The sequence below is a fragment of the Chanos chanos genome, chromosome 1 (assembly GCF_902362185.1).
Source record: "Chanos chanos chromosome 1, fChaCha1.1, whole genome shotgun sequence".
Taxonomy (NCBI): domain Eukaryota; kingdom Metazoa; phylum Chordata; class Actinopteri; order Gonorynchiformes; family Chanidae; genus Chanos; species Chanos chanos.
Window position 1 is genome coordinate 14,708,594 of NC_044495.1, and position 10,960 is coordinate 14,719,553.

The window sequence follows — 10,960 nt, forward strand, 5'->3', positions numbered from 1 at the left end:
TGCGTCGAAAATGAAGGAACAGTAGATTTTAAAGAGTCCGCCACATGTCGTTGCCACCCGTCATCCCAGTCGACCCCTTTATCCTAGCCTGTCAGCAGGGTAAACTCACTGCTTAATTATACTCATTAATGTTACACGCTAATAGAAAGTCTTGGGTTAAAAAAAAAGCATAAAGTCGAATTGGGGGGGGGGGGGGGGGGGGTCCTGAGCATCACCTGACAAGTAAGAAGATTACTTACAACTGAGAAATGATTGAAAAATAATAATAAACCACTGTTGTAATGTTGTAATTTACTTAGGTCGTTACGGCGTCTACAAGATGGCAAGTTTGAGTTCTGTCGCATTTCAAGCAGTTGACACACATAGTTGGGATAATGCTTCTGCATTATTGAAAGATTCACATAGATATAAACAAATGAATTTCTCGTAAGGCGTTTTGTTTCCGAGAAATGAATTTCTCGCAAACATAACAAATACACACCTGAAGGGCGTATTCAGATAATATGTAAATATAATGGCCTGTGCAAGGCATTAATGTAGGAAAGCTAGCGTAACTGTTAATATGACGCCATTACGTAACAGGACAACTATTGGCTGTAACACTTCCTTGTTTATTGCTCTGTCAGTCTTTACAGATCACGCAGGCTTAGCGTATAGGGGCAGGATAAAGTCAGCCACCATTTTGTGGTGCTTAATACAAATCTGGAGAATCACAAATATCACTTAGGTAAACGTAGTACAATACAAGATAAACGGTGTAGTTGATTCGGTGCAGTGGCTCTCTTAGCCATCTAGTTTAGTTGAGCCACAATGGCCTCCAGCTATAATGCTAAAGATGAAGACGGTCACCATTCTGGATCAGGAGGGCCTGCTGGACCAGGGGTAAATAAAAGCAAAAAACCGGATAATACTGCTTTTAAACAGCAACGATTACCTGCATGGCAACCTATCCTTACAGCCGGCACCGTTTTACCAGCCTTCTTCGTTATTGGCCTCATCTTCATACCAATTGGCATTGGCCTCTTCGTCACGTCTAATAATATCAAAGAGTTGGAGGTACTGCTTCAAACTTCCTCATACAGTTTTACACCACATTTAACTCTTTAGCGGCATATATAACTCTTACAAATGAAACTGTCTTCAGTAATTTTTGTATCAGTATTTGTGAGGTTGCATTAATTCCCAATTAATATAATTAATATATACTATCGGGTTCATGTGTCTTGTAGATCGATTACACAGGTGTTGACCCGAGTAGTCCCTGTTATGACTGTGCTCAGAACTACAGCTGGAACAGCACTGCACCGTGTGTATGCTCAGTCGAATTTACTCTTGACCAGCCATTCGAGGTAACGTAAAAAATGTTATGACACGTTTTTTTGTGACAGAGATTTGTAGAGCTGGGCTCTCTTATGTTACACGTTGGTAGAATTTTAAAATTTTGCTCATATTTTCGTGTAGCAGAATGGTGACTCTGAGAAGTACGGTAGTAGAAAATAATGGCAGTGATAATGCGAGTATTTTGAGCAACGTTATTTTTGGTTCAGCCACTCGAGACTCCCAGGCAGTGTTTTGTCTATCTGTACGGTAATGTGATGTTCTGCCGCTGGTACTTGTGGGTGGACATTAAAGTCTGACCTTGGTTCTCATACATTATTTATTAGAGTTCCATTTAAAGGACATATTATTGATTAGGCCTATACATCAGTCTTACTCAGGCCAACTACATTTTTACTTGAGTGCTGTACAGTGTGTTATTTTATTTAGTTGCTTACCTATTCTGTTTTGTGATTTAATCGAGAGCACCACTGTTGCCTGACTGCACTGTATATCTCACTGTTTTAAATTTATGTACCAGTTCTGTCGAATTGTTTGAGACCGTTCATGTTTTCCTCTCACAGGGCAATGTTTTCATGTACTATGGATTGTCCAACTTCTATCAGAACCACAGACGTTATGTGAAGTCACGGGATGACAGTCAGTTAAATGGTGATAAAGTATCCCTGACGGTAAGTTAAGAAATAACATGTGTGATGCACTGAATTCCAAACACTCAGCCCCTAATCTGCCTCAGGCCTTTGGCATTATCTTACTCTTTATCTATTTATGTACCAAAATCTTTTCACTGATAAGCACTTAGGATACTGATAAGTATCCTAAGATTCTTGGGATGACCCTGGCATATTATCTGAGTAGTTCGCATGTGAGACTAGCCACTGAGTTTATAAAAAAGAATAATTTTTCAGTTGAGTGTCTTTCACGGTCTAAGTGATAGAGAAAACTAATTTATGGACCCTTTTTTGCACCGTGAGTGCTCGTATTGGAAAACAAATTAAAACTTCAATTTCTTACCCGGAGCTCTTTTCTAATAGATTATGTTTTTTTGTTTTTTTTTTAATTTCTTGCAGTTTACAAGTAGCTGTGAGTTTTGATCTATGTGTCATTGAAGTGTGTTGCTAGTCTCCATCACCAAGTATCATGGTTACTGTGTTTCTTATTATCTTACTCTCTAAAAACAGATGAAAGGCAGAGTACTCTTGGTTCTGCAGGTTCTTGACAGGGTTAGCATAAATGCTTGAATGTCTGTGTGTATATTGAGGCATTTTTGTTCTTCAAACATAAGAAAAAAAAAAAGATTTGTGAAGGTAAATATTCCTAATGACTGTTGTTAAAGGTGTGATACAGCAACTCAGTACTGGTGTTCTGAAATAGAAGGATGTGGAAAACTGTTTAAAAAAAAATACCTTTCTGTCAACAGTCCTGTGAATTGTGTATTTTTCTAGAATCCCAGTAAGGAGTGTGAGCCATACCGCACCAATGACAAGAAACCCATTGCCCCATGTGGTGCTATTGCTAACAGTCTTTTCAACGGTAAGAAAAGTTAATTAACATAGTTCACATAATTTAGAAGTTGCTTGAGGGTAGGTAACCTTATTTCATATCTGTTAGTTTAGTGACATAGGTTTGCATAACATCTGATCCAGTCATGATAGAAACTCAGTATAACCTCAGCATATTGACACAACATTTTTGTCACAGCCCTTAACAAATACCTTGTTATAAAATCAGATTCAGTTCTCACAATTTAAGGTGTTATACTTCTGAAAGCTGTTAAGACATCTAAGATCTTTCCTTATGAAACTGTTTTCTCTTTACTCTCAGATACTCTGGAGCTCTCCCATGTCAACCCAAATAAAACCAGAACTCCAATTACTCTTGTGAAAAAAGGAATTGCATGGTGGACCGACAAACACGTGAAGTTCAGAAACCCAAGTGGAAACAGCAACCTCACCATTGTCTTCCAAAGTGATTAGCCAAACTTCTTGAAACATTGATGAGCAGGCTATAATTTGTTGTTATAACATAGTTATAACATAGTTGACGTACTGTGTGCATAGCAACATGTAGTAAAAGTTGTGAAAGCAAGAACTCAGACCAAAATGCTTATAATAAAAATAGGGGAAGGAAGGTCATTTGGTGTATTGATGTTCAAACTTTATTTCCGCTTATTTATTTATTTATTTATTTATTACATTTATTTAATTAATTGATTCAGTCGAGTGAAGTCACATGACCGTGCTCACAATCTGTAGAGTTCATGAAAAATGTCTTGCAGTAAATGCAACAGTAGCAAAGCTTTTAAAGTGGAAAACTCTGCCTAAGGCAGCACTTAAGAAAGTAATAGACTGAAATACATGAGTGGAGAGGGGATGCATCAGAAGCACATTAGTGTCAGGACCTGTGGGTCAGAAGCATGGAATGAGAAACCACGAGTAAATGAACATAAATATTTCCAAATATAAACAGACATCTTTCACAATGTATCCACGATTTGTTTCTTCTCCCCTAGGATATGTTTTTGATCTTCTTAGTGAGTGTGGTCAACTGAGTTTGAATACTTTTTTCATCTATTGTATTATGGCATTCCCACCCTTTCCTTCCCCTTTCTTTTAAAAAATGTTCAGTGTTTGTCAGTAGTTTACATATGAAGGGAATATCAAGTCATTTACTACTTGTTTCAGTGAAAATAGAGTGACAGAGTTTTGTATGTCATCTTTTTAAATTCATTTTAGTCTGACACCAACCGTCTTTGTCTTGGATTACAGATACAACCAAACCTGTGAACTGGAGAAAGCCTGTCTATGAACTGGATCCCAGTGACCCAGAGAATAATGGCTTTATCAACGAAGACTTCATAGTGTGGATGCGAACAGCAGCTCTTCCCACCTTCAGAAAACTCTACAGAATCATCCAGAAAAGCAAGGATAACTTAACTCCTACATTGCCTCGTGGAACCTATGTTTTGGACATCACCTACAGTATCCTTCTAAGCAATGACAAATATTTCATCTTCGCTGCAAAACTTAAGTAGCAGTTAATTGAATTAGTTTTTGTGTGCAGTAGTTTGATGCTAATTGTAAAATAACAGTTGGACTGATTTCCATATTAGCTTTCAAATTTCTGTAAAGTTGTCCTAAATTTTGTGTATCATTAGGGCCTATAGTTGTCATGATGATACCTCTTCTGGAATCCAGCTAATCACCTGCCAGATACCACTGATTTTTCTCTTTCCTTAACCCTGTGCCTTCAGACTACCCTGTGCTCAGTTTTGACGGCCGTAAACGCATGATTCTGAGCACAATTTCCTGGATGGGGGGGAAGAACCCATTCCTTGGCATTGCATACATCACTGTTGGATCAATCTGCTTTGTTCTGGGTGTGGTTCTGCTGTTTATCCACCACAAATACGGCAGTCGCAGCACTAGTGCCGACATTCCCAACTAGAGGCTAACATGTAGCACTGCAACTAGATATGAGACATTCAAACAAATGTGACTGTGGCTGCCATATCTCCCAGATTAGAGCCCTATGCGAATGCTCAGGTTGCCACAAGGACTTCCTGCTGTTTCAGTGGTTAAGCACTGGTATTTGTCGACTTTGTGTTATAGCTTTTTCTCTTTCTACTTGAAGGCTGGATCCCAGATATCCCCTGTCAGCTCTGTCTTCCTTCCTGTGGATGTCTTTTTTTGAATTTTGAGATCTGGCCATAAAGTAGAAATAAGCTGATCCTTTTTTGATCTGAAGGGCCCAATTTGATGAAGCCTTTAATTTATATTATTATCATTTTCACTCACAGACCAAAGAGCAGGACCAGTGTTTGGTGAATAAGAAACGTCCTGATCAGTCACTGTTTGTGCAGCCAGTTGCATGCATTTTTTTCACACTGGTTTTACTCAGTTACAGTACTTAGTGAGGATTTCTCAAAATTAATGTCATGTGACATATCAGGCTGATGCTCATTGGTCATTGGTGTGTGAATGTATTTGTGTTGTGTTGCTTAAATGAGAATGGCTTGATACTGAAAGATGTTAATATTGTATATCTGTTGAGTCTGTTCCTCTTACAAAGGGGCTGTTGTTTTCAGCTGTTTGCTTGTATGTTTCACCATCTCAGACTAGGATATTTAAAAATATTTGAAAGTTGTAATCATTGCTAAAATTGACCACAATGATTAATCCCATGCAGTATAGTCCTGGATGCCAAGCCTTGACTGGACAGAAATTTACACTGATGAGACATTACTGTTCACACTGGCTTGGCAGCTGTCCACATGGCAGATGATGTTGAAGCAAAATGGTTCTGCTTACAAAACTGAAGACTAACATGAATCATGGGTGTTTTCCCCCAGCAGCTTGATATGTTTCATAAACATTGTTGAGTGTAGTTCCTCTCCACATGTATTATGGATTTGCATATCATGCTGATGTTGCTCATAGAATAAGCCATGTGCAGATATATTCAATGTTTCATCTCTAAAATGCATTCATTCTGGCTCATGGATAGCAAAGGGTTTGATGACTCCCTATTTTCAAATTTTTAAATATTTAGTGTAGTTTTAAACTTGGGACCAAAGCATCTTGTGGGTTTCTGACAGAAACATGACTGTTTCCACACATGCAGTATTTACTCTTTATTTGTTCACACCATGGCCAAGCAGACATCAGAATAAAGCATTAAAATATTATGTAACAAACTCCACATGTTCAACTGATGGGGTTTTTAGAGAAAAAAACCCCCAAACTTTCTGTCCCTTCTGGGAGTTCTCCACTGAAGGTAGAAAGAGGACTGATGAAATGCTTTTGGGAGAATTAGGGCTGAGTTACTGAATACTCCAAATCCAAATTTGATTCTCCTGTGTGACACATGGCACCTGCAGTACCTCTAAAAGCTAGTCAGACAAGAACTTGACAAATAAATTCATGTTTGTTTGTCTTTGCTAAGTAATCATGAAGGGTGCATTGGACCAAAGTAATGGTTTGTTAAACTTTTTTTAAAAATCATTATTATTCCCAGTTTTAAATTTTCAAGTTTCAAATATTCAAAAGCAGAATTTATATCAGAAATGTTTGTTTTGGGGGTTTTTTTGAGGAGGAAGGGGGCATATTAGTCAAACTTTTCCAGTATTATTTCCAGCATTACTGGAAACATTTACTGTGAATATAACACTTCAGATTAAGTCTGTATTATATTACATTTATTCCCAATAGCTGATAAAATCCCTCAACATTTTTAAATTAAATACCAGTGAATGAAATTTAATATCAGTACTGTTCTTAATTTTGGAACTGTGATTTTTTTTTTTCTTTTGGTGAAATTTTCTGTTTCACTATCTTTCCCTCATTTAATATCAGCTGAAGCCAAACGCTTTCATATTACGAAATGGTTTACGATGTGACAGTAATAAAAGTGAACACAATAAACAGAGAACACTTCTCTAAAATTTAACCAATGCTTAATTATTAATGCACAACAGTAAACAAGAATTAACTGTTAATGGAGATATTTGTAAGTAAAGTGATTAAATGAATGTAATCTCTTTGCCCTATTTGTATTTATGTCAGAGTATTGACTTACTGCATATGTAGTCTCTCTCTCTCTCTCTCTCACTGTGGAAGTGAAGTTTTGCTGCCTCATGAATAAAAATAGTTTATGTAACAATGTAGTTTTATTATTAAAACGAGAAGACACTGATTTAGAATCGCCAACAGTTTTCAGATACTCACTTATTTGTGTCTCTGATTTGGAGGATCTGGATCTGCGTCTGCGATTTAGAGCAGTTGCTAACATCACAGTTGTGGCATGAAGCACATACCGTAAACTAAGTAGTAGTAAGAATAAACCTTGCCCAAAGAATAAAAACAGCTGTAATAACCTGTAGAACTGTAAGAGAACGTCATTGGACCTTCACTTATTACACTTGACTACGTGATGTGTCACACGGAGCGGAAATAGTTGTAGTCGCTGAGCATCCTGGGATATTAGAGGAAGCGACTTTCGTCCTGTGTCCTTGTGCTTGTCCAGCGGTAACGACACAACGTTTTAAACATGTTTAGGCACTTGATGGTAAGTTGTATATTTTAAATTTATTTCGTGAAATGATGCAACCGGTATTTACTCATTTCATCTTCAGACTTTTGCCAAGAAATTGAATCGTTAGCTGCAAAAGCCAGCCGATTGACGTTAACACAGAACTGTTACCTATCAATAATGGCATCACAGCGGCTGCGAGGGTTCCTTTAAGTTTTGCCGTAGTGACACACATGCTGCGTGTACTCATGCTTTTAGTATTGTTAGTTGTTGTTTGTAATGTGAGTACCCCTTAAATGTGCTAGACGAACCAGACATGGTAACGCCAGATTCGCTAGCTATAGGTAAGGCTAATATATTCAAGAGGTCAGCGTGTAGTGTAGAGCTAGGAGAATAAAAAAATATATATCACCAAAAGCATTGAAAGAGATATGTATTAAAGGGAGTTGTTTATTGATTATCGACAGTGAAAGAATCACATAGAGATGTTAGTTACATATGCGCATATGCCAGGCTATTTTTGGAAGCAGCTTATATTTTATGACGTAGATGTAGTCCATCGCTAGGTCATGTCAGTACGTCCCACCATCACATAATGTCTGAAACTCTTATCACTGTAGAATTAATTGAATCAGTTAAACGACTTGTTAAGAGCTAAACATATCCACTTAAGGACTAATGAACAATCCAAAACAAGGAGCAGTGTCATGATCAAGAGGACAATCCCATTTCATGCACTACAAGTTAACACATAAGCCATACATGTGGAATCAAATGTGGATAGTTATGGAGCCGGAAGGCTTGTTATGAACACACCTACAGTCTCTCTCAGAACCATTTGCTGTTGTTTAACCACTGAGGGAATAGAATGGGGAGAAATGTGAATGTCTCAAAAGTATGTTATGAACTGTTAAAATTACAATAAACAGTTGGGGGCTTTGTGTCCACAGTCCTAAGGGAAGAATCATCTGATTGTGGTGTAATGTTTATTCTTCTCCAGACACTTATGTTGGACTGTAACAGGGTGGCATTAACATGATAAATATTCTGGTTAAATCGATTATAGGGATATTGTGAGAGGGGTATTTGTCAGATTTTGTTTGAATACTTTGTTACGTCAAGACCCATTACAGTAGTGACCTAAAGTGTTTGTGTGCGTCATTGTGTTTGTGTGTGTGCGTGTGTGTGTGTGTTAGGCTCTTCGGCAGATGTCCAGACGGACCATTACCAGCAGTGCCCGTCGACAGGTAGACAACAAGGTCCCAGACAAGCAGAAGCTGTTTCAAGTAAGTCTCTGGTCATTGTGAACGGGATTTTTGTCAGAATCACAGCGTTTGTCTACTTTTAGTCCCACAGTATTGTAAAGCCTACTTGATCATCGTATGATCAGTAACAAGGGCACTGTACTTTTATACCATGTTCAGTTTTCTTTGTGGGTTACATATTGCACTGAAACAAAGTCTTTAGTTACATCAAGAATATCTCATACTATGATATTCTAGGACAGAATTAGCTGTAAAATGCAAACTGGGCTATTATATCTTATGTTGTCTTTCGTTTATCATCTTGAGAGACTCATAGGTTTAGTTTTAAAATGTTTGTGAAGACTTTTATGTTAAAGCTAATGGTATTGGTAATAGTAATGTTTCGGTTAAGTTTTCACTTTGTCCCCAGGTTCTGGACTGCTTTATTTTACTCTTCCTTTTGTAGACATACACAGATAAGTATGTGCTGTTATCCGCTCATAGGGGTCCACTCCTAGGACTGGCTGGATTGACTAATGATTGCATGCGGTGTGATAAAGCAAATGACCAAATCGAACAGAGCAGACAGGGGCTTCACTGATTAATATTATTTTTATTTATTTTCTTTTTTATACATCTTATTATTGACTGCCATCGCATTATGTTAGATGCTGGTTTACTCTGCTTCACTCTCACAGGGATGGCTTTATGTAATATTTTCGTACTGTTTAAAATGGTAATTAAGGAGTCCAATTTCTCATTCTTTTTAAAAGGCTAATTCCTGCTGAGCTCCTGCTGTGGATAATGAGATTTATATTATTAAAATTGTTTTTACTTCCATTTGCCTTTTGTATTAACAGTGCGAGCATAATGTTTGATGGTATTAGTATCATATTTTGCCCTAGAAATTGATTGTTAAGGTAGCAGATCCTGCTTCAAATGTACACAACCAGTATAATAATATCAGTATGGGCAAATGAACTGAACACACCTTTGTAATGTATCATGTTAGTATTCAAATGGTGAAAGAATCTGCATTTTGCAGACTGAAAGATTGTGCTGCCATTGCCTCAGTGCTGTCTTAGGCAAAGACAGCCAAAACTCTTGTAACGCAGTGCTGCTGGATCATGTCTGCCCAGAATGAGCCATGTTAGATTCTAACCCTTCTCTCTCTTCTCTCAGGAGGATAATGGGATGCCTGTTCATCTGAAAGGAGGGGTAAAAGATGCTCTGTTGTACAGGTTAACAATGGCCCTCACTGTCTTTGGTAAGTTTTACTGACCACTTAGTATGGGGAGTGTGTAAGGTGTCGTCTCAGTTGTTGAGGTCATTGAAGAGATTGTGCATTATTGACCTGTAGTGACCTCATACTCACACTCTTTTCACTGTGTTATTTCTTTTTTTAATTTTAGTAAAAAAAAGGTTTTATTGTAATTTGCCAGTAGTTTTACAGAGTAATAACACCAAGAAATGTAATTTAACAATCCTCAGTAAAACTGTGAGATACAGTAGTTGCTGACCAACATATTTAGCTGGGTTACAAATACTTCTCTTTCTTTCTTCACAGGAAGTGGCTTTGTGGTGTATGAGTTGTTTGATGCTGCAATGCCTAAGAAGAAGGAGTGAGCATGCTCCATAATCTGTGTTTTCCATTTCTCCTGTGCAGTTTTAAATATCAATAATCAGGAAGATTATTTGTCTTGTCAGTTTTTTTTTTCATGTACATGGGATCAATATTTATTGATTGTAATGTAAAACTATCATTCAAAATAAAGCAAAACATTACAGCTTCTTGTGTGTGTGTGTGTGTGTGTGTGTGTTGTTTTTATTTTTTAACAGCTTTAACATGGAGAAATTTGATTTAAAGAAATTTTTGGTAGGCCATTCTTTCTGTTCATTTTAGCAGCTGAAGGGTGAGCGGGATGATATTAAGTGAAACATCACCATTGTAGACTGGAATGACACTTTACCTTATTGGTGTGTTATATTAAAAAACAAAACAAAAACAAACAAACACACACACACAAAAAAAAACCCTCCCCAGAAAATCACTTGGTATTTGGAATCACTGAGATTGAACCCTACAGTTTTTACTGATGTCAAACCTTGTTAGTTTGTTTTAGGTAATTTAGCTTTTATCTTTCTTATGTCCTCTTCCTCATGTTGGAATGCTGACACTGGAAGCCCACTTTGTCATGCTAACACATGTAAGGATTTGTATTTGTTAGGGTGCATTTGCTCAGGACTTGTTAATATCAAATTCTACCGTCTTCATCAAGGGTGAAAAAAACTACAAGCTTAAACTAAACGAAAGCCAGTCTTTAGTCGTGAGCAGATCTTTTTGGCGG

General features: G+C 37.4%; 2 protein-coding genes across 3 annotated transcripts; both read left to right on the forward strand.

The window, feature by feature from the left end:
- Positions 1-640: 640 nt before the first annotated feature.
- Positions 641-6,990, forward strand: LOC115807552 (cell cycle control protein 50A). 2 transcript variants are annotated; one of them, XM_030768593.1, is made up of 7 exons: positions 641-1,056; positions 1,230-1,349; positions 1,902-2,009; positions 2,784-2,871; positions 3,163-3,306; positions 4,107-4,319; positions 4,592-6,990. In XM_030768593.1, exons 1-7 carry the CDS (start codon positions 811-813, stop codon positions 4,783-4,785), a joined length of 1,113 nt encoding a protein of 370 aa, XP_030624453.1. In that variant the 5' UTR covers positions 641-810; the 3' UTR covers positions 4,786-6,990. The 2 variants fall into 2 exon arrangements, with proteins under 2 accessions (XP_030624453.1, XP_030624462.1); XM_030768602.1 differs by lacking the exon at positions 1,230-1,349.
- A 327-nt stretch (positions 6,991-7,317) lies between these two features.
- Positions 7,318-10,386, forward strand: LOC115812299 (cytochrome c oxidase subunit 7A2, mitochondrial). Its single transcript, XM_030774786.1, has 4 exons — positions 7,318-7,404; positions 8,565-8,654; positions 9,795-9,879; positions 10,180-10,386. The coding sequence occupies exons 1-4, from the start codon at positions 7,387-7,389 to the stop codon at positions 10,236-10,238; spliced, it is 252 nt and encodes an 83-aa protein (XP_030630646.1). The 5' UTR covers positions 7,318-7,386; the 3' UTR covers positions 10,239-10,386.
- Positions 10,387-10,960: the final 574 nt, after the last annotated feature.